We start from the raw sequence: 25,004 nt of genomic DNA, 5'->3' as shown, positions 1-25,004 counted from the left end.
AAATTATAAGAATCATAAGTGTAAAGGAGAACCATATCGGTACAGTGGTTTCCGAAATCCTTTGTTACACACACACAAACATCCTGTTACTTTTGTTTAAGGTTAATATAAATAACAATATACAAAAAGATTTACAGAGAATCTTAATCAAAATTATGAGTGTCACACGCCAAACAAATCAAGCAGTTGTTTACCTGGGATCTAAAGGGATAAGACAATGGCTGGATAAATCAATGTTTATCCCCAATGATGATCCTCCAAATCACTGTTGCTGTAGCGTATAATTAGTGGCTGAAACGTTAAAACACACAACTTAGTAAACCAACCAATCAAAATTCACTCTAATCCACAAATTTGTAAATCAACGAATAATAAAACGTTATTATAAAAGTTTTGGGACTAGTGTAATAAACATCCCATTGTCATCTCTCTCTCTCTGAGTGCATACCATTTATAACGTCGAATCCCGCGAGTTTCCGCTGTAATTGTCAATTGCATCCCTGTTATAAATTAGCATAATTGGCGAGGACAATGTTGACTGTAGGGACTGCGGGGGTAGGGAGGGATGTGGTAGATTAAGATAAAAAGTTTTTCTACATGTCCCTTAGTTAATTCAATTTTTGGCAACAATCGTGCAATCTAGTGTTATAAAAATTTGAAATAGTTGCTTTGTAGATACTGTAGATTTAATACTGCATAGATACTGTAGAGAACAGATCTATAGTATAGATGTATATACAGACAACTACCTTCATTCATTTTTCACAGATTTCTTTCGTCTTCTTCTAAATTATTCTCTGCTACTTGACTGTGTTAATATAAGCGACACCATTGGTTGATACAATAGAAAGGTTGCACAAGGTGATTGCGATGGGAAGATACAGTTATTTAACCCTTTCTCCCTTTAGTGTTTTACTCTAATCTGTAGAGTCTCGACTCTTCATCCCCAACGCATAGATATTCTCAAAGTTAGATTCTCCACTTACGTATCTTACAATCAGATAGTAATGCAAAGACGTACTACAAAGGATCTAAGAGTAGCTGTGCTGCTAAAATTTAGAATTTTTATATGAGAAATATTTCGTGTAAAATGAGGCGACATGAACTTAATTTGTATGTCAGTATTATGTAAGTAATGCAACTGTAGCAACTTATGATAAATTCACTGCAGTGAAAAGTCTGTATCTTCATAATCATCTATTAGAAATATATATTTAGTTTCAAAATAGTTATAAACTTTCTTTATAAAAAGCTTTACCGTAAAGGAATGTTTGGAATACCCATTCCATCGTCATCAATATTACGAAAATTCGATAATAGTTTTTTATCGCATTGCATTTTAGAAAGCTTCTTGATTTTAATATTCGTGAAAAATTGTAGTAATACTGATATTTCTGTTTAGATGAGAACTGGTTCTAATCCAGCGGATATCAATCGGTTTCGATGCTATACTAGAAATAACTATTACTTGACTTGTATAATGTATAGATGGTTATATGCATGAAAAGGAAGGATATAAGTGAAAGGGAAATGTCAAAGACAATAATTCTTATTTATAAAATCAAATGTCTATGTATACAAACATCAGGAATAAAGGGATTAATCATCCCAAGAAAAACAGTTTTTACATTTAAGAATAGGTTTGATGATTTTCTATAATATTGGCTCTGCCATTTGACTCCCCTTTGGCACATTAAAGGAGAGTGCATTCTATTTTAAGAATCAAAAGAAACCTTGGGAGGGTAAAACAAGCCTTTCCCAGAATAGATGAAAGCCTCTAAAATGTGTAGCTTGTAAAATAGACTCATAGGGATTATTAAAAAGTTACAGTATTATATTAATAACTAGCAGCTACGCTCCTAGCATCTAGGAGCTATATATTCAAAGGAGTAAGGAAAGTAGAAAATATCCTAAAACCATACTTAGATATATTGATTAAATAGCCTAAAACCATCCAGGGACCTATAAAAAGTTCCCAGAAAATGAAGAACTCAATCGGTTCAGTATTTATAGAAATCTTATGCTAAAGACAAAAAGCCTTAAATCTAATTTCTTTCTGATTGAAAGTTATTTTATCCCTCATCCCTGAAAGGTTCATATAATAACATGGCAAAATTTTGATAATCACAGTTTAAACAAGGACAATTATTTCCATAAGTAGCGCAACATTGTAAAAAAATAATGAATATATACTATTTGGGAGAGGGGGGGGAGATTGATTCATTTTTAATTGTCCCATCCCTCCCCGTGTGTGTGTGTAAGGAAGTTATGACCAACACAAAATGAATAAGTTTTCCTGGGGGTTATCTAACAAAACAACAACAACAAAATACAGGTGGATTTAGGTTTCTAGTGATAAAGAATATGTAGTATCTGGAATAGTTATCTATTGCATCGTATAGAAAGCTTTCCACGGATATTGAAATGAAAAATTATAAAATCAAAACCAGATTTGCTAGCCCCGAGGGGACTAAGGCCGGGCTAACAAAACTGGTATAAATTTTATTATTTTTATTTTAATATTCGTAGAAATTTGTCCATTCTATACATAGTTTTTCAGTATGGCTGAGTGTCGGTTCTAATCCAACGGATATTAATCGGTTTCAAAGCCATACTGGAAAATATATTTTTGTTGCAATTTGAACAAATCATGAATATGCCAATTTTGACTACTATAGAAAAATAACCGAAAAACTATTAAATGATAACCTAATATCCAATTATACAAAGTAGTAAGGTTTTTATCTGATTTCGATAACTACTGAACCGTTTGAGTTCTACCTTTTATGGAAGCTTCTTGTAGATCACTGAATGGTTTTAGACTATTTAATTCTTATTTAAGTTTGGTTTTAGGCTTTTTTTATAGTGCCCTTCGAATACAGAGCTCCTAGGTGCTAGGGGCGCAACTGTTTTTTCAGACGAATAAGCAGACAGCCATACATCGGTATTGCTAATTTGTAATTCAGTTTTTTTGCACTGTTTTTAGGAAACTTTTTTGCAGATCTTGACAAAATGTGTTTGTGCTATAATTAGAACATTCGACCAAATAAACGGTGTGGCTGCAATTCAACCCAAATTTTTCTTATTACATTTGAATGCAGCCTCACAGATTAGAGTAAAACACTAGAGGGAGAAAGAGTTAAATATCTGTATCTCCCCATCGCAGTGTCCTTGTGCCGACTCTCTAAATTGGGTCATTGAAAATCAACCAATAGTGTCACTTATATTAACATAGCTAGGTAAATAATTTTGGTAGCAGAAGGTCATTGAAAAAGGGAGGGAGGTAGTTATCTGTATATACATCTATACTATAGATTGTTCATCACAGTATGGAAAATAAAAAAATAAAAAATTATTTAATGGCTGATTTTAATTAATAATTCAAGAGATATTTTGAACTGATATGGATTTGTCATGGAGGAAGAGGACATTGGCCTGTTTATTACACTTGTCCCCGAAGTTTTATAATAACGTTTTCTTATTCTTTGGCGTAACAACGTTGGGGACTTTAATTGAATTTTGATTGGTTAAGTTTTATTAAGATTCGTGTACAAACGTTTCAACAAATAATTGTCTTATCCCTTTAGATTCCTGGATTTGCACAAAAATTTTACCTGCATTGGTCAATTACAGTGTATACTGGCCTCTCATTGGTTAATTTTTTTTGACGTCATAATCTGAGTCAGCCACTATCACTAACTTCAAAAAAATCCCTCAAATTTTTGAATAGGTGTTTTATTTGAGTCTGGCCCTTCAAATGCTTCTTAAAAGCATAGGCGTGCAAAAGGTTGGTAGGGTAAAAGTCAACACCACCCAAAAGAAACAGAATTAGGGAGCATGTTTTGCCGTCTTTTTTCAAGGCCCATGCCCCCACACCCCCCATAGCTTTTATCAAGACACATGCTTATAAGAGAATATTAGTAATAAACATTTATATTTATATCATAAGAATTTTACATATAATATCCTATGGTATACTAGCAGCTATGCCCTAGTATCTAGGAGCTCTGTATTCGAAGTGATATAAAGCAGAAAATTAGCCTCAAACCATACCATCACTTATCTAAAAAAATTGCCCAAAACCATTCATGGACCTTTAAGAATCTTTCATGGAGAACTAAATCGATTGAGTTATCAAAATAAGACTAAAAATCTTACTACTTTATAAAATAGGATAAATTTATTAAATATTTTGGGCTTTTTATAACTTATGGTGATAGCAGATGTGTTAGAACACTGAAATAAATGCCTACATTTCACGCTAAATGGACATAAAACATGAACACTCGAATAGTACAAGATAATGTGGCAACATAGGTTTTCTATATGTGCAACTTGCTTTTACCTAACATTTCCTCAAAAATTTTCAAATTTTATTAACTTTATTTATCATGTTATGTTAGAAATTTTACTTTCTTCGCCCCTTGCAACTAGAGGTTCTTTCGCATGTAGCTTAAGATTTCGTTAAATACTGAATATTCTCATTTTCTTATAGGTCCCAGAATGGTTTTAGGCTATTTCTAAACAGGAAAACTGAATAAGTTCAGTAGATATTACAATTTTTAGCTAAGGACAAAAATAATCTTACTACTTTATATAATAGAAAATACAATAAAACTTTGTTGTTCGCTAATTTGATGTGAGAATATTAAAATCTATCTTGGACCAAAGTTCAAAAACATTAAATTGACATATTATGATTATTGTATCAGCATAATAATGTAAATTACCAGAATGTCAATTCCAGATTCTTTTTCAGTGACCTGTCCTTGTGTGTTTTCTTAATTGCCTAATAAAAATTAATTGTTACTAATATAGCTAATTAGGGATAAAACTAGGAGGGAGAGGTAAGGGGGCATTAAGCTGTTTATTACACTTGTCCTCAAAGTTTTATAAAAACGTTTTCTCATTCGTTGGCCTAACAACTTTGGGGACTTTTATTGAATTTTGATTGGTTTGATCAAAATAAGAGGGAGAGTCAGGGAGGGAGCGAAAATTGTGCTATTTTTTACGCTAGTCCCCATTATTCGTTGGCATAACAACTATAGGGTCGAATTTTGATTGATTGGTTCATTAAATTAAGTGTCCAAACGTTCTGCAACTAACGGTAATATACATAAGAGGTAAATTTGTGTATCATTATTGAGGATGTACATCAATTTATTGGTCATTGTCTTATCCCTTTAGATCCCTAAAGAGGGGGCACTTACAAAAAGCGAATGAATTAATAGTCAAACTCTGTTGTTAAGAGTAGCTGTTCAACTAAAAAAGAATAATTAGCATCTCAAATTTTAAGACATGTATAAAAAAATCAATTTCATGTCTAAAAGTTCTGTTCAATAAGATCTTTATCTTGCTATTTATGCTGAAAAAACATACATTTAATGGTTCAATGTTTTTTTTTGAGAGTGCAGCTTCTCTTTGACTAGGATATTTCAGTTCTGTCACGAGTCAAAGTTTTGACGAAGTTTTAGAATATAAATCACTGTTATAATTGTCCTATCGATGTCAAACTGTGCATGATATTGATGATTTCTGTAACAGAAGAATGCGTAGCAACTATATTATCGTTACCTGAAAGTCCTTAAGTCCATTTAAACATGCTACTTTTTAACTTTTTACAACCAATTTTTATATGATATAATTATCCTATTCATCTGATTTTTGGAATAATGATTCCTAGGACAACAAAGTACCATATTATAAGCGAGGTATCTCTATAATAAAATCCTAAAAATAAAAGTATGTCCTTTTACTGTATCCTGTATTTACGCAATTTTGCAACAAACTCAAAGAAATATCTATTTCTGATTAATTACTAACAAGGATGACAACATCCATAAAAGTGAAAACTAACAATTTAGAAATATAAAGTAACACTATTTAAAAAATTTCAAAATTATTTATATGTCTGACTAGAAGATGATTAAAGTCCCTTAACAGATTATGACGTCATACGACAGAATAGCCAATAAGAGGCCAGTATACACTGTAATTGACCAATGGTAAAATTTATGCTGGCCTCTCATTGGTTATTTTATCGTATGACGTCATAATCTGTTAAGGGAATTTAATCATCTTCTCTAACTTAAACAAAAAAATCTGTAAGCTAATTTAAGTACTGCATGCTTAATGGGTACCACGTAATTTACAACCAATTGTCCCCTCCCTCCCTGTGTGAAAATATATTATAGATCAAGTGATTAGCGACGTTTAAAGCTTCATCGAAACAGACAGACAACATCCTATTTGTATATTATTCAAAAAGGGGTGGAAAAAAGCATAAACCATCCCAAGGTCTAAATCCTTATAATAAAGTAACAGGATGTGTTTATGTCTGTGTGTCTGTCGGTACCGAAGGATCTCGCTAACCGCTGAACCGATCGGGTTCTCCTTAACAGGGTATCTTCTCATAGGACCCGGGAAGGTTTATAACTATTTTGGGGGAGGGTACCACCACCCTCCCAAGAGAAAAAAAAAGGAAAAAATTAAGTATTTGAGAGACTTGAACGAAACATAAAGAGATATCGTAGAATTTGAAAGCAATAAAGAGGTATCAAAGAGACTTGAACAAAAAATACATTTTAAGTGCCACTAGAGGCCTCTAGGGGCAGCCGCTAGTATAAGAAAAAGGTAGCCTAAAACCAATCTAGGACCTAAGTTAGGATTCGCTTTAAGGGAGAACTCATTTAGTTCAGTAGTTATTGAAATCTTAAGCTTTAGACAACAGAAACCTTACTACTTTATATAATAGGATATCTATCAAACCAACCTATATTATCTAGCAATGATATATGGTTGTTGCTGCGCTTTTTGGAAACCAAAATGTTCTTGTTTTGACAAAAAACTAAATAAACACTTTTCAAATAACTTATCACCAAATAAATAAAAAAAAACTATGAGAATTATTTGAATTAATTTATAACTATAGCATTAATACTGAAGCCAACGCAAACAACTTCAGTCAACTGCAAGTGAATACTTCAACCGCAAGACTTTTCTCCAATTGCCCCCCCCAATTAATTTTTATCCACAAAAAAGGCCCCAGAAGCCACCATAACTATAACTAGCCCCCTAAACCAACGAATGTTCTTAAGATATTTCGGAATACGTATAAAGCAACTAAAAATTTAAATAGCAAAAACTATTTTTTTACTTATTTGTATAGTCAGATGCATTTTCGATTGATAAAACCATTCATAGAAATTGCCTATAAATAACAATTGATTTTCTTTTAGTCCAGAAAGTATGAAAATTTGTGCTGTTGTATTAAAACACTGGATATATTGGCTTACGCGACGCGATGCGACGACGCAACACGGCAAACATTTTAAACCCTTGAAGTCATCTTTAACCATCACGTATGTTTGGATAGGACAATGGCAGTCCTGGTATTGAATTTTAGGGTATAGTTTCTTTCGTGGCAACGATCCTTAAGGGGCAATTCTTCGTATTTTGAAAAATGGCTTTTTATTGGTTATTTTAGTTTAGGTTATATTGGGTTATGTGATTGCCCAGAAGGGTTAGAGCCCTCCGCAGGGGCTAGAAATAGGAGAAACGCTCTTTAAGGGGCGTTGCCACGAAAGGGACTATACCCGAATTTTATTCTATTTAGATATATACTAGCGGTTACGCCCCTACGATAAAATGGTATTAGAGGAGATATGGAGAGGCTAAAACATAGACCAAACATATCACCTCAAGACTTTAATTAAAAGAAGAATAAAATGGCCTAAGACCATTCCTGGAACTGTTAGGATAACCTCAACTTTTAATTATTTAAAAAAAATTTCTTTTTCTGATTAATTATGTAGTTAATAATAATAGAATTATAAGAGAAGAAGCATATTCTGAACCCTTTTTTTCGTAAATCTGACAAAGGAACTCCTCCAGCTGACAAAACATCTTAAAATTTTTCGAGTATATAATTTCTAGAAACTTTATATTAAGGAATTCAACCATTCATAGCTGACTTATTAAAGAATTTATAATATGCTTTACACTATACTAGAAAATTAATTTTTACACGATATAATTTACGTGAGAAAAGCTTTATCTCTTTCTTAGTACCTTTATTTTAATAATGAGGTTTTCGCTAACCAGTGAACCGATATGCAGGACGACCACTGCATACTATATATACTATTTATACTATATAGGATGAATTTGGATACTATATCATACTATATGACCAATATTTACTATATACACTATATAATATTACCTTTATTTGACCAAAATTTACTATATATACTATAAAAATACTATATTTTTTTGTTTTGGAGTGGTCGCCCTGGATATGATTTACCTTTTTAATATAGGTTCTCATAGATTCTTGGGAGGTTTAAATGGGGAGGAGGTTGACTTAATGACTTAACCTACCCCCACTTCAAGTGTCGAAGGAAAGCCACTAGGGGCCTAGCTGCTGGTATCTAAATAAAGTGCTAAATTAGTAGCTGCGCTCCAGATATTGTTTCTAAAACAAAACCCAGCAACCCATAAAATTGAATAAAATCTGACTTTTCATTGCATCAAGATTGCATAAAAAAAGTGCATGGGTCACATTACAATGAAAATGTCCATTTTGATTATACTAGCGGCTACTCCCCTAGCACCTAGGAGCTAAAAATAGGTTAAAAACATCCAACGACTTATATTTGAAAAAAAAAAGCCTCAAACCATCCTGGGACCTATGTGAAATTTACCTAAATGGGTTCAGTTGTTATTTAGATCCTAAGCATCAGACAAAAGTCCTTTACTACTTTATAAAATAAGATCACACAGTTATGGAATCTCGACGACAAAGATTTTTTTATCCAATCTTGACAAGTGAGGTATTTTTGGAAAGAGGAATGTATATAGAAAACGCCTATGAAAATTAGAAAATCCGCAGAAATCATATTTGCAAGTTATTTGCAAAAATCTGCAATGTTAATTTGCAAAATTAATTTCATGCCTTAAATGACTTATTTAAAAAGAAATCTTTTTATAAAATGTGTTTATCTATAAGTTTAGAACATACTTAAGGCAAAAAAAAATTCTTTAGTGTTACTTTTTTCACCTTATATATGAAAAAAGCAGTTTTTCACATTTTATGATAAAAAAAGGTTTAGGAACAAAAAATATGTTTTTTCTTGATGTAAACACAATGATTGGCATAAAATCTATCATCCTAAATGTAAAAATCAGATATAGAATCCTTTTTAGAGCAAAAATAGTGCAAAAAGTAACCAAGACATTTTTGCAAAGTATGAAAATCTGAAGAAAATAGTTCTTTTTGATTTTGATATACATATCAGATAAATGTATATAAAATTAGTGATCAAAAACTATAAAACATGTTATAAGTTTTTTCAACATTGTCATTGATTAAATTGCACTTTTAGGTTTAAGAATTACCGAAGTAGTGCATAAAAACTCTTTTTATTAAGTTATGAAACAAAATACATTCAAATCAACAATTAGGCGTTTATTATAATGCAGTAGACCATTTTGTAGTTGGTTTTTTGGCATTTATTTTGTTTAATTACATCATAAAAAGAGTTTTTATGCACTACTTCGGTAATTCTTAAACCTAAAAATGCAATTTAATCAATGACAATGTTGAAAAAACTTATAACATGTTTTATAGTTTTTAATCACTATTTTTATATACATTTATCTGATATGTATATCAAAAACAAAAAGAACTATTTTCTTCAGATTTTCATACTTTGCAAAAATGTCTTGGTTACTTTTTGCACTATATTAGCTCTAAAAAGGATTCTATATCTGATTTTTACATTTAGGATGATAGATTTTATGCCAATTATTGTGTTTACATCAAGAAAAATCATATTTTTTGTTCCTATACCTTTTTTTATCATAAAATGTGAGAAACTGCTTTTTTCATATACAAGGTGAAAAAAGTAACACTAAAGAAATTTTTTTTGCCCTAAGTATGTTCTAAACTTATAATTAAACACATTTCATAAAAAGATTTTTACTAAATAAGTCATTTAAGGCATGAAATTAATTTTGCAAATTAGCATTGCAGATTTTTGCAAATAACTTGCAAATATGATTTCTGCGGATTTTCTAATTTTCATAGGCGTTTTCTATATATATTCCTCTTTCCAAAAATACCTCACTTGTCAAGATTGGATAAAAAAATCTTTGTTGCTGAGATTCCATAACTGTGATCAATAACATACAAACTTTAAACACCAGAAATAAAATCTTCAGCAAGTGTCCACACAGAGAAAAGTTCCTTCTTTCAAAGTGCATGACGTGAAAAGCAGTACTTTTTATATAATATGCATTAATTTGTAAAACTGCAAATGATAAAATATGATCTATTTTTCTCTTTAAACACCTCCCCCTTTTTATATAAAGATGCTAATTCCCCCCCCCCCCCAACCCCAAGAGGATATAAGTAGTAAAAAACCCCGCAGGGGGCACAATTTTCTAACACTTCTTTCTTATTTAGTCTTTTAAAAGGATTCAAAATGCAAGGACATATACTTTTTTAACTCATATTTTATACATCTTAATTGGAACTGATGATCTATTTTTATAGAGAAACATATGTATTCCATCAATAAAAAGTTAAAAAATAAACTGTGTTTATACATATAATAATACTTTATAAAATAGGATAGATAGAGTATTTTGGCTAGGTGATCTCAAGAATAGCATCAATGAAATGTTTCAAAACAATCAGACAACTCTGTCAGTAAAAGAGGCCAAATCTTACATGTATTGGCCGTTGTGACTATGATTATAGAAAAGCAATGCGATACATATATTAAAACACAGGTTGCGCTCTTAGCATCTAGGCCCTAGGGACTTTTTAGAATGGTAGGGGAAAAAACAGTCTAAAAGCATCAAAAGAATTAAATATTGAAAATAAGCCTAAAACCTGGTCTATGTGAAGCTTACCTAAAAAGGACAACTCAATCAGTTCAGTATTTGTCGAAATTTTAAGTTTTAGACAAAAAAAAACATTACTTTAAATAATAGGATGTACTTCGCCTTTCTTAGGAAGCCCTTTTAGCTATGGACGAAACCATTGCAGAAATATTACTTTTAATAGGGCTTTGCCCAATGAGGTAGTTTTTAAAAAATAAAAAAAAATTCGGGTGATGCGAACCATACTCTCCACCCAAATATTTTTTTTCTTGAGGGGGGGGGGAAATTTAATTTTTTTTTTTTTTTTTGGGGGGGGGGTTCGGGGTGTCCCCCCCCCCCAGAAAATAGCTTAAAACCACCACAGGACCAATAGGTATATACCCTGAAGAGTAGAATCCGATCGGTTCAGGGGTTACCGAGATCTTAAGCTTCAGACGGACGGACGGACATACATCAAGCTACTTTGTATTATAGAAGATGACGGTGTAAACATTAGAGAATGATGACTAGGCAATATTCCAAATCAACAAGGCATTTTTGTGCGTTAAGAGATCTTTTGTTTCATGCCGAAAGACATCCCTCGGAGACTTCAATGGGAGTAGGGGGTGTGAAAGGTACAACCACCTTTATAAATAAAATCGTCGTATTATTACCTATATTACCTAATTAGGGTGAGATTCTCCTTCGATTTCAAGTGATCATCTAGAGAACCCAAGAGCATCATCCGCATGCAATACGCCCACTGGTGGATATTAGGTTAAGTAATATCCGTCAGACAACCAACCCTTTGATTGCACGACTTTTGTCTTAATAGTCCCAGCTGAGTTACGCCTTTTAATGGGCCAAGGCATTCCCACTACTGTAACTATTCATGTCGCCCACCTGACATAGCAGCAGTAAGAACCATTTTTAACGTCTTTAGTTATGATGCAGTGTCGGGCCGAGATTCGAATCTATCACCTCCCCGACGACGCCACGGTCGCCAACAATCGTCGTATTTAGAACCTCATCTGCCCCCCCCCCCCCACAAAAAAATATATTATTGTGTATATGTGAGATGCATAATGATTGTATAATATTATAACAGGGGAGAAATTGTCGTCATTTTATGTTGCTTATTCCCCTGTAATTTATTGGTCGGTTCGTTTATCCAGTAGGAGGAGAGGGGATAGGGTAAAGAAGGGAAACCGTTAATTTAGCCCACTACAAGTTTCACTTTATTAGAGAACATGAAAATGTTGTGTAAGATTTAAGTAACTAGCGGCTACGCCCCTAGAGGCCTCTAGGGGCACTTGAGGAGAGAGTCGAATTTAATAATTAAATTTCTTATTTTATATTATAAAAGAAAAAAGTAAAAAAAAAATTTTTTTTTTGGGGGGGGTGCCCCCCCCCCCTCATTTTTAATATTAGTTTTAAAAATTCAAACAAAAAAAAAATTTGGGGGAGGGGGGAGATTTTTCATTTTTTGGGGGGGTTGGGGGTGTCCCACCCCCCAAGAAAATAGTTATAAACCTTCCCGGGACTTATGAAAAGCTACCCTGTTAAGGAGAACCCGATCGGTTCAGCGGTTAGCGAGATCCTTCGGTACAGACAAACACACAACCACACAAACATCCTGTTACTTTATTATAAGGATAATAAATCCAATGATACCGAATATAGAGCGTAACACTGACAGACACATCTAATTATAAAGTAAAAAATAAACATTAAATTCTAATATACATCTAGTGGATGTAAAACATACATGGATATTATGACAGAGGATCATTATTTTAGCGTGCTACAAGTTTCACTTTATCAGAGAACATGATAATCTAGGATTGATGTACACTCCATAAATGCAAACGGACGTGAAGGCAAACACCTATTTTAGACAAGCTTCGCTTTTAAAACAATGATGACAACATCCATAAAAGCAAAGCCCTGAAACAGTATAACAGACTAACACTAACTTTTGAAGAGTGTCAGAACTGAATATACAAAATAGAAATATATAGGTTTTGACAAAACTTTACGTAAATTTGTTGCAAAACGTCTTAAATACAGAAAAATGTTTAAGGACATACTGACATTTTTGATTATAGAGATGCTTCGCTTATAAAAATGTATCTTATTAGTATAGGAATCAGTACTCCAAAAATCAGATCAATCGGGCAATTATATCACATAAAAAATTGTTGTTAAAAAGTGAAACATCAAGTTTAAAATGGACGTACAGACATTCTGGTAACGATTATAGAGTTGCTACCTTTTCTAAATCGTACCTAACTACTAGAGGAATCATCATACAAAGTTTAAATAGATAGGACAACTCTAACATGCCTAAATTACCAAAAAAAAAGCTATTCGTTACAGACGGACGGACCAACACTTATTTCAGACAAGCTTCGCTTTAAAAAATCAGAATTGAAAATATTTTATTTAGCGTATAAAGCAGGAATTAAGCAATTTAAACTACCTCAGAAATTTTGCGTTCCAATAAAACAGTAAAAAAAAGAATAAGATCGAGGGTTGCGTTAGTCAGTGTGGATATATTGACAAAGGTAAATTTGTCGTCAATTTTTGGACCTTATTTATTGGTCCGTTCGTTCATCCAGTAGTAGGGGAGGCGATGGGGGTAAATTGGGTATCTTTATTTCAGCCAGCTGGGAGCTGCAAGTAGACGCTAAAAGCATATATTAAGCTGTATTGTATAAACGCTAAAATTTACTTAAAATTGTCATTTCCCTCCTATTTATACTACACACACTCAGTAACAGGGAAAGATATTTCTGAAATAAAAGTAGCTTTACTGACAATAAACTAGAGGCGAACAGAAGGGGGGTGTATTCAACCCCTGGCAAAATTATTATTATTATTTAAAATTGTCAAAGAGGGATATATAAATGTGGCCTGTTAAATGAAAACTGCAGAAAGCTTCACCTCATGAATATTGTGTAGGATGTATAGTTAATGTTATACTGACCCTCTATTGTATGAGGTAACTTTTAACCTGGCAAAATTAATGGGCCCTTACATCTTTCCTGACATGGGCCTGTAATACCTGAAACAGCCAAGGGTAAGAACCGGTTACAATCCAGCGAATATTGATCAGTTTCGAAGCCATACTGGACCGAGAATATGTTTTTTTTTTCAGCAAAAAATCAACAAAAATGCGGGAAGATATTAAATTTGCGTAAAGAAGGTGTATCAACTTTTTTTATAGCTAGCCGGTTCTTTTAGTAAGTAGTAGATGTAAAATTTTTCATAGAATTCAGATATGCAATCGTTTTTTTTGTAGACCTCTTTTTTTTTAAGTAATTTAAGTTTTTTAAAAAAAGATTAAGTCGATTTTAAGGTACTAAAACGCAACAAAAAAAGGAAGAAAATGTCCATTATGTACAAAAATAGTAAGATCTTTAATTTGACACCTTACTTTTTGAATTTTGTCAGGTAATTATTAAAAACATCGATTTTTTTAAACCCACGAGAATAAAAACTTTGAACCTAATTTTATCATTTCACAGGTAAAAAAATATGGGTTAATATATACCTTTAGAATCAGAAAAATATTACGAATCCATTGTAAGCAAAATTGAAAAAAAGTAAAAAATTAAAAAATAAACAAATGGCCAATTATATTTTTTGTTCAGGCAACACTTTTGTCTTCCCTTTTTTACCCCCTCTTTACCCCCTTCCCATTATACTCAATTCAACAATTAAGACGTTGCCTGTATAATATAATATGATATTTTCATATAATTCCTTTTATTGTAGTTTATATACTATACTGTAAACTTTTTATTTCAATTTTGCTTACAATGGATTCGTAATATTTTTCTGATTCTAAAGGTATATGTTAACCCATATTTTTTTACCTGTGAAATGATAAAATTAAGTTCAAAGTTTTTATTCTCGTGGGTTTTAAAAAATCGATTTTTTCAATAATTACCTGACAGAATTGAAAAAGTAAAGTGTCAAATTAAAGATCTTACTATTTTTGTTCATAATGGCCATTTTCTTTCTTTTTTTTTGTTGCATTTTAGTACCTTAAAATCGACTTAATTTTTTTTTTTAAACTTAAATTACTTAAAAAATAAGAGGTCTACAAAAAAAACGATTGCATACCTGAATTCTATGAAAAAATTTACATCTACTACTTACTAAAAGAACCGGCTAGCTATAAAAAAAAGTTGATACAGCTTCTTTAAAATGATTTAGATGATGGAATGTTTGTCCCTATTTTTGTACACACACTTATACACCGAGATGACATAGCTTTTTTGGGCGTGGGGTGTCCATTCACTTCTGCTAAATAATTACAACAGCAGCAAATCAATAGCTATAATTTTTCTTCACTCTTATTACAAGGGATCTATAGGGATTAGACAATGGCCATTAAATTGATGTACCACCCTCAATGTTGATACACAAAATTACCTCTTCTGTACATTTCAATTGGTAGTTGAAACTTTTGGACATTCAACTTAATTAACCAACCAATTAAAATTCAATAAAAGTCCCCAAAATTGTGTAGCAAACGAATAAGAAATCGTTATCATAAAACTTTGGGTAATAAACAGCTAATGTCCGCTCCCTTCCAGCTTATTATTAAAAATTTCGGTAATACTCTCTTAGGATTTCTTTTTTTAAATTTTGAAAATTTTAGTACCTCCCTCCCCTCCAACAAAACTATGAAACCTGGCCGCGACGCTCGGCCCCCTTGCCTGCCTAGCCGCGGGCAACCTAGCCTATTACCTAACTTAACATGATTGTAAAAAAAGTCCCGCGGCCAAGTTTCATAATCAATAGAAGGAGTTGTTTAACTGTATATCTCCACCCCATGGACCCTGTGTCGACTTTCTATTGGGTCTTTGAATGTCAGCCAATGTAAGCCATTTGCTAGCAGACGAAAAAGGTCCCCAACACTAGATCCAGGTATTTATCTAGATTATATATCTATACTTATATGTTTATTACTTATGTGATATTTGAGAAATGCTTTTTTTTGCATATGTGATTAAATACCTTTTTAAGTATGAAAAATGTTGAGAAAGAACAAATAATATATCTTATTTATGAATAATTTTCGAAATTATGTGATTTTTTTATAACATTTTTTATAAACCTTTTTTTCTCGAAAATTTGAGTTAATACAATATCATTGACTTTCTAAAACAATTTTATATATGAGAAGAAAAAAAACTAATATCCATTCAGCATTCCTGTAATACCAACACTAGTCCCCAAAGTTTTATATTAACGTTTTCTTATTCGTTGGTTTAACAACTTTGGGGAATCTAGTGAATTTTGATTGCTTGGCTCAATAAGTGTTCAAACGTTTCAACCACTAATTTTAATCTACCTAAGTGGTGATTTTGTGCTTCATCATTGGGGAGGTACATCAATATGTCAGCCATTGTCTTATCCCCGACAACTAACGGACGCACAACACTTGACGCTGGACGAGAGTGAGTGTCATATTTAGCTGGTAGTTGCAAAAAATAATTTATTAACTTATGCAAAATTGCTTGATAAAATCGGGGACAGGGACATAGCATCGGAAGAATGATAGTTATTTCTCGCATCGTGTTATAAACAGCTTTCCGCGGATATAGAATGTACAATTATAAGATTAAATCCAGTTATTTTTAGCCCCGAGATGCCGAAGGCACGGGCTAAAAAAACTGGTTTTAATCTTATGATTGTACATTTTTATATTCGTAGAAAGCTGGATATAATGCGATGCTAGACATAGTTTTTTCGTATGGATGAGAACCGGTTCCTATCCACCTGATTGGAATGAATACGAGAAATGATTTTCAAGTATGGCTTCTAAACCGATAATATCCGATGGATTAGATCCGGTTCTCGGCAATACTAAAAAAACTTCAATAAAAGGCCCCCAAAGTTGTTGAGCCAACGAATAAGAAAACGTTATTAGGGACTAGTGTAATAAACAGCCAAATGTCCCTTTCCTATTCTATGAAGAAATCCTGTATCGACGCCAGTTGTTGATCAAATAAGATATGAAGAAATTAATTGTATTCCATCTTTGAATGGTGGAAAAGTTTAAGACACAATAAAATTCTCTTTATGTGTGATATCTCTATCCGTAGATAAGATTTAATTTTGACAGGCAGGATTGTCCAGACAGATTGTCTTGTCTACATATTATCGGGGATATGACAATGGACTAGAAAAATAAATTTTCCTCTTGACTTTGACTGCCATAAATATTCTACACTTAAAAATCTCCATAATGATGGAAATATTGATGAAAAAGATCAAACTACTAGCTAAAGTAACAGTTGAGCAAATATCATTTACACCAAAGCCATATATACAAACAAAAATTGAGTTATAGAGTAGCAACTTTAGATAGATAGATTTATTAAATTCCTCTAGTTAAATATTATATAAAAAAAGTACATTAGGATTTAATAATGAATACAATTTTACATACCTATCCAGTTACAATATTATATATTTTAATAACTTTTAATAACTTTAAGGTTTAAAACTTCAAGGACCGCAAAAACTTAAAGCAGTATTAGTTTGGGGTAATTCTATCAGAGCAAGTGGGGACAATGGACTGTTTAGTGTTTATTACACTAGTCCCCAAAGTTTTGTAATTACGTTTTCGTATTCGTTGGCTTAACAACTTTGGGGACTTTTATTGAATGATATTGGTTGGTTCAATAAGTTGAGTCTCCAAACGTTTCAACCACTAATTGTAATCTATAAAAGTGATAATATGTATCATCATCATTGGGGATTTATAAAAATTTATCGGCCAATGTCTTATCCTTTTGATCCCTAAACAAGACTGCACCAAGAAAAAATTCAGCGTCAACCAAACAGATACATATTTAGTGCAGGGGTAGGACTATGGAAGATAAATATATAGCAGTACAACAAACAAGCAATTAACAAATTACTAACAGAATGAACATTAGGATCTCGTACACGAATAGATTTAACAATATTTTATAAGAATAAAAGTTATAATAGGATTTTAAGCCCAAGATAAAAACTTAGATCTTGTTTCAAAATCTGTAAGGACCAGTAAAATTGACATGTTCATAGTCCCCTCCAGATCAATCTTTCCCCACTTTTAATTGTGATAAACAAAATTACCTCTTTTGATATTATTATCCAGACAACAGACTGTTATGGTATGACACTGTAACGTCAGGTCAAACAGCCATGGAAAACTATCGTGTCTTTTTTCTCATAATACATAAGGGGTATAAGGTAAAGTAACACCTAAGTCACAACCAACCCTTTCATTGAAGTCCTAATATGATCATGGTTATCATTTGCGCCTGTTTAAAACCTAAATACATTCCCCTTCTCTTTATATTGAAGTCACTCAACAAACATAGCAGCACAAGGTACCGTTTTAACGTCTCTAGAATGACGGGCTAAAGTCGCGCCTTGAACTATCCCCTTTAGCAAGCCATTAGCGCGTATGCCGTGGGTTCAAACATAACATATACCATTACCTCGTAAGGACAAAAATTCTCCTTCGATTTAAGTGATCATCTAAAGAATCCAGAGCATCATCTGCTTGTAATGGGATGCAATAACACCCAAGGATTAGTAACATCCATCAGACAACCAACCCTATGATTGTACGACCTTTGTCTGAGAAGTCTTAACTGTGCATGGTAGTGAGTTGCACCTGTTTATGGGCCAAGGCATTTCCCATACTCTTACTATTCATGTCTTGCATCTGACATATCAGCAGTAGGAACCATTTTTGACGTCTTTAGTTATGACGCGGTGTCGGCACGTGAGTCGAACCTATCACCTCCCCGGCGACGAGCGGATGCGCTACATGTTTAGCCACAATCTAGCGTTATACCTAACATATAAAAAGCCTCAGAAATTATTTTTATCTTTTATTTACATTGACAAGATATTGGTGATCTGTAGGCGATTAGACATGAGGTCTAGCTGTAACAAGTTGGAAATGGGTAGGCCAGAGCTTTTTTTATGATCCGGCATAAAAATATCGGACAGTCATTTATATTTTGCCTGATAAAATTAGTTCATTTTATTTATGGAATTAAATTATGCTTGTTCTTAAAAAGTAGGGATAGTGGTATTAGTTATTCATCGCATTATAGACAGGTTTCCGCGGATATTTAAATGAAAACTTTAACATTAAGACCAGTTTATACGTCCCGAGGGGCCTAAGCCCTGGGCTAACAAAACTGGTATTAATTTTATAATTTTTATACAATATTCTAAGAAAATTGACTGTAATACATGATTTTTCAGTATGGCCTTGGACCAGTTCTAATCTAGCGGATACCAATCGGTTTCGAAACCATACTGGAATCCATATTAGCTTACCCCATGATAAAAACTGATTCATATCTCAACAGCTGAATCATCACAAGAAATTTCAAAGAGTTTCTTGTAGACTGACGGACAAAGTTTGCTAGATAGTTTAGATTCAAATGGGCCATAAGAATAGTTTTAGCGGTCTCCCTCTCTGAAAGTGGCAAAGTATGTAACTTTTTAGGATGGAGAGTCGCAGGGACGTCTAAGCATTTTATTTCAAATGGGGTAAAATTGGGGGTTTGAGGTTGTAATCTAATCTACTTTTAAAATGTTGAGGGGTGTAAAATTTGGGGTTTCAAAGTTTGAGGGGGGGGGGGTAAACAGTAAACTCCCCTTTAAGAATTATATGGACGGACAGACAGTTAGTAAGTTTTAGCGTAGATTTGCTAGAAATTAGTTTGATTAACTGTTATCCTTACAAATCGATTCTCTTTGGAATATGTTGGAATTGACTAAATATTCTAAATACTGTCCAGAACATTGCTAAAAAAGTATATCAAGGGACGTTCAAGCTTTTTTATTTTCAGGGGCAAAAATGAGGGTTTTAAAGGTTTGTAGGGGTTATATAATGTTTTATTTTTTAATTTTGAGGGTCAAATGAGGGGATAGGGAATTCCAAGTTTGGTGGGGGTGGTAAACACCCCTTTACCACACCCGAGTCCTGCCTAAGAGGTATACACCCTTTAATCAAGTTGTTTGTTGAGAATACTTTCTTCATATTCTTGAACACGATTGTGCTGTGTTTAAAATGAACTATTCCTGAAGACACAAAATGATCTGTCGACATGTGTGTAGGAGGCGTCGTTTGTCGATACAATTGTATTTCCGGGTCTAATTACAAACAAGATTTTTACAATCAGCATATCAATGACATGAGGGAGAGGACAATGAGAGTAAAAAAGGATCTTTACCTACATACTTACAATATTATACACCAATCCATATATTAATACTTTGATACTGCACCAGATTTTCATGTACTCTAATAAAGTGACACTCACAGTGGCTAAAATAACGATACATCCATTCACCCAATCCCCTCCTACTGGATGAACGAACTGACCAATAAATGAAGTCCACATTAGCAACCTGATTTGACGACAAATTTTCCCCAGTCAATATATATCAACGCAATTTAAATCCATTGTATTTATATCTATGAGACTTTAAATTTAAATTTAAATGTTTTTTTTATCACCTTTTATTAAAGAAATAAGGATGAAAATATCATGTCAAGATATTTCTATGACCCGTCCAATAAGCATCAACTCTACATTTCGCATTGTCTGTCTGTCTATGACCATTACGCTTTGAATATTTATCTCATCTGCTATTTAAGATAGGTGTCTGGTGAACAGATATATAGTATAGATTTATATACAGATAACTACCTCCCTCCTTTTTCTAATTACCTTTTTCGTCTGCTAGCAAATTGTTTTCTGCTACTTGGCTGTGTTAATATCACCGATACCATTGATTGATTTTCAAAGACTTAATTGAGAGGTGGCACTATAATCACCATATACGGAATTAATGCAACAATAAGAATCTATATTTATATAACAGATATATAGTATAGATGTATTTACAGACAACTACCTCCCTCCTTTTTCAAATAACCTTTTCCGTCTGATAGCAAATGCTTTTCTGCTACTTGGCTGTGTTAGTATCACCGACACCATTGGTTAATTTTCAAAGATCCAATTGAGAGGTGGCACTAGGTCATCGCGATGGGGATACACAGTTATTTAATCCTTCCCCCTCTAGAGTTTTACTCTAATGTCTGGTGTAAAAAATCTTGATTTCCTTTCTAGTGTTGGATTGACATAATTTTGTGTTGAGGTGTTGAAATCTTTATCCACACTTCCTTTTGTTGGCTCTAAGTTCTCTTTGCTGTCCCCTTCTAAATCAAAACAAGTATGACAATATCAATAAGTAGCCGATGCACAAGATATCATGGATGGGAATACAAATAAGAAGATTTAATAAGCATTTGATTTGTTAAAATCAAGAATAGAAATATAATGTAGAATAAAAATCACGCAACCTCTATCATGTATTATTATATTTTTTAACAATTACATTTTGAAATTTGTAGCATGACTGACAGACTGACGGACAAAGTAATTTACACAGATGGTCATTAGTATAGGAAATCTTCATAAAAATAGCCGTTCATCTTGAATAGCAGATGAGAAAACCACATTTCCCTCATAGAGTTACGGATTGACTGACTGACGAAAGGACAGACAAAATGCATATTAGAGTCGCTTCGCTACTAAAATCATGAAAGTTGTATTTTATAATTAAAACAACATTAAACTACTTCATTTGTAAAAGCACAGTCAAAGACTTTCAGACAAAAGCCATGCAATAAAAGGGTTGGTTGTCTGGACGCATGTAAACCTGAGAGAGCAGAGGTGAGAAAGGGAATGACAACATTATTCACAATCCAGGAGGTTGTTGTAGGTCTTCTTGAATTTGTTGTGGTTGTAGTTGTTGGTGGGGTAGAGGTCTGAATCAAATAAGGAACAATTTTAAAATAAACATTCATACATAAATAAAATAAAATAAATCATCCCACAAGAATTAGTCAAAGTTCTCCCTAGGGATTTTTCGATGTTTTATATTCTGTTTCTTCATTATTAAAACAAGGATGACAACATCTATAAGTAGCGAAGACCAAAAATTATGGATGGATATCTGGAAAACATTAACTTTATTGCATTTACATAAAAAACATTGAACTAAAAAATCACGAAACGATTTATAACGTGAAAATCTAGGAATCGATCTAGCACCTCAGCAAATTAGCAAATCTTAATGAAACTTTGTGGGGATAAGTAAATTGTAAACTTATTTAATCCCTAAAAATATCAGCCGTCTATCTCAGATAGGAGTAAAGAAAATCATGAAAACCTAAAAATCTAGGAATCAAACTAGCACCCAAACCAATGAGCAAATCTCGAATCTTAAGCTCCAGACAGACAGACAATGTTCCACTTTGTCATAAACTTACCGTTTTCTGAGATAACTCCATAAAATCATGAATAAGGGCCTCATAATCTTTCATTAAAGCCTGAATGCAACAAAATAAATCATTTCATAGTAACAAAAAGTCGCTATAAGATTCCACAACCCTCAGTTGAAGAAAGAGATATAATTTTTCATTTCGTAAGAATGAAATATACAACCAATACTAGTGACTAATACCATATGGAAGAAACTATACATGAGTAACAGAATTAAGTTCTAAGACAAAAAGGTCGTCTGCGTTTCAATCAATCAATTAAAACGTTATAACATAGTGTAACGACTTTTTTGTCTGAAAAAAAAACTCTGAGCTTATTTGAGTCAGTTACCTGGTACTGCTGGTAGCTAATAGTTCCTGGAGGTGCCTGCGCAACTACGTCGACTAAAATTATCCATAAGTAGTGAAGCACATAAAAATGGGCAAAGGCACAAAGTGAGTTATAGTGCAAATGTTCAGTTGTCATAAGAAAAAAAACACTTGCGAAAATAAATCACGAAACCTTTAAATAATTAGGTAGTATTTTTACTTTTGGAGCATTACCGGCAGACAGACGGACAAAACAATGTATAGACTAGAATATCATATGTAATAGGAATCTTCACTGAAATTTCAGCTGTCTATCTTTAAAATCAGCCGACAAAATACCATTTCCCTAATAGCATTACCGACTGACTGACTTACAGATAAAGATAAATTTAGAGTAGCTTCGCTATTACAAACTGTAAATTAATTTTAAAAATATTCTTAATACCTATATTTTTTTAAAAGTACAACATGGCCTATACTAAATACCATCCCAGGACCAAACTAAATGAGGCTTTTTACTAGTGTAGAACTCAACTGTTTCAGTCATTAGTAAGATTTTAACGGACAAGCAAAAAAACCTTACTTCCTTATATAAAAGGATATGACAAATAATCTATCAATAAAAACCTGGATTATATGTTGTAGTTGGATCTCTAACACCATTCGCTTGCTTTCTCTGAACATAAAAAAATATTAATAAATGCAGGGGTAAGAACAAAGACCAAACTGCATTACATTTGCACCACTTTTGACGTCATATTCTCCATCTATTTTTTTAGGGGTTTTCTTTCCCACTTCTCCTCTCATCTTCCTCATTTTATGACGTCACAGGAATCAAAAGTGACACAAAGGCAATGCAGTTTGGTCTTCGTCAGGGATAAATATCCACAAAGCTGCTACAATCGATATATACATAATTACTTGGATGTAGCACCATGATTTTCATGTACTTAAATAAAGTGATACTTCCCAGCCGGCTTAAATTACGATATCCCCAATCCACCCTCTTTAATCAATCCCCTCCCGTTTAACTGAATGAATAAGCTGACCAATGAGTGATGTCCATATTATTATTAGCAACCACTAAATTGACAACAAATTTTGCCTGTCACATATAATAACAACGTGTAGTCTATATCCATTATTATGAAAGAAGCTTCACTGTAAAGGAGAACCATATCGGTTTAGTAGTTAGCGAGAACCTTCAGTATAGAAGGCACAAATCCTGATACTTTTATGTTATACTTTGTGTCTATAGATATGTATATATGAACAGACGGAATATAAAGTCTTGTGGAATAGCCTCACTTTGGAAATAACATTCTTTGAATTTTTCATTACGACATCTTTCTTTGAAGCGTTGAATTCCCAAATCATCCTTATATAAAAGTAACAGGATTTATGTCTGTCTATTTGTGTGTACCAAAGGATCTCGCTAACCACTGAACCAATATGTGTTACAGTGTAGCTTCTCATAAGTCCTGAGAAGGTTTATAGCTATTTTGGGGGAGGAAACCCCTCCACCCTCTCAAGAGAAATCGCCACTTTAAAAAATGCTCTCAATCCCAATGATTTTTTTTTCTTTTTAAGACTAATATTGAAAATGGGGTTTTTTAAAATCTTTAGGGGCGCTTATGTAATTTGTTATAATAAGTGCTACAGACAGACCTACAGTCCGGGAAAACTAGCAGAGTAGCTGCGCTACCAAAAATATAAAATACAAATGTCAACTGTACATTTGATTTGTTGTTATGAACTCTTTACATTAATTTTGGCTGTGTGCCAGATATTAAGTAGTACAGCTACTCTACAATTACGGATATGTTCGTCATTCTGAGTTATATACGTAAAAATATTTATAATTTTAAATTTCTAAACTAACTTTAAAATAGCTGTCGAACGGTTCTCCTTTACAGTTTGGGTCTGGGGAAGGTTTATAGCTATTTTTGGGGAGGTTACTTCAACCCTACAAAGAGAATTCGCCCCTAGCAAATAACTACCGCCCCCTAAACTTTTTTGAATTAAAAGGAATAAATAGAAAGTTAGGGGGCCGACTCCTCCCCACACATTAAGTGCCCCTAGAGGCATCTAGTACGGAAAAAAGTGTTAAATTAACATGGCCGCGCTATTACTGGACATAATTATTATGGCATTACCATTTCTCATTGCTATTTAAACAAGGTCAACCACCGAAAATGCAGGGGGAGAGGACAATGGACGATAAATTAATCCTTCCCATAATTGTCTGTAAAATTCTGTACCCTTTTATACAACTAACAGGATCTAAGTATGTGTCTGTCTGTATGTACTGAAGAATCTCTGTAACCGCTAAGCAGTAAAGCTTCCCATAGGTCCTTGAAAGGTTTCTAACTATTTTAGGGGAGTTTAACTCTGTGCTACCAAAAGAAAAAAAAACCCACTCCAAAAAATCTTATTT

General features: G+C 33.0%; 1 protein-coding gene across 1 annotated transcript in view; it reads right to left on the bottom strand.

Annotated features, from left to right (window-relative positions):
* The window catches only part of LOC145333347 (uncharacterized), a 111,535-nt gene that overhangs the window by 85,712 nt on the left and 819 nt on the right, over nt 1-25,004 (bottom strand). The window contains exons 2-6 of the mRNA XM_080178465.1: nt 23,195-23,243; nt 22,590-22,642; nt 22,247-22,306; nt 21,634-21,742; nt 21,003-21,130 (exon numbers count right to left, since the gene is read on the bottom strand). Of these exons, the coding sequence (XP_080034591.1) occupies nt 21,003-21,130; nt 21,634-21,742; nt 22,247-22,306; nt 22,590-22,642; nt 23,195-23,243 (399 nt within the window). The remainder of the gene's footprint in view (nt 1-21,002; nt 21,131-21,633; nt 21,743-22,246; nt 22,307-22,589; nt 22,643-23,194; nt 23,244-25,004) is intronic.

Source organism: Acartia tonsa, chromosome 12 (genome assembly GCF_053477335.1).
Source record: "Acartia tonsa isolate MP-2025a chromosome 12, ASM5347733v1, whole genome shotgun sequence".
Taxonomy (NCBI): Eukaryota; Metazoa; Arthropoda; class Copepoda; order Calanoida; family Acartiidae; genus Acartia; species Acartia tonsa.
Note: the sequence above shows the minus strand (reverse complement) of the source record. Positions and strands in the feature narration are given on the sequence as shown.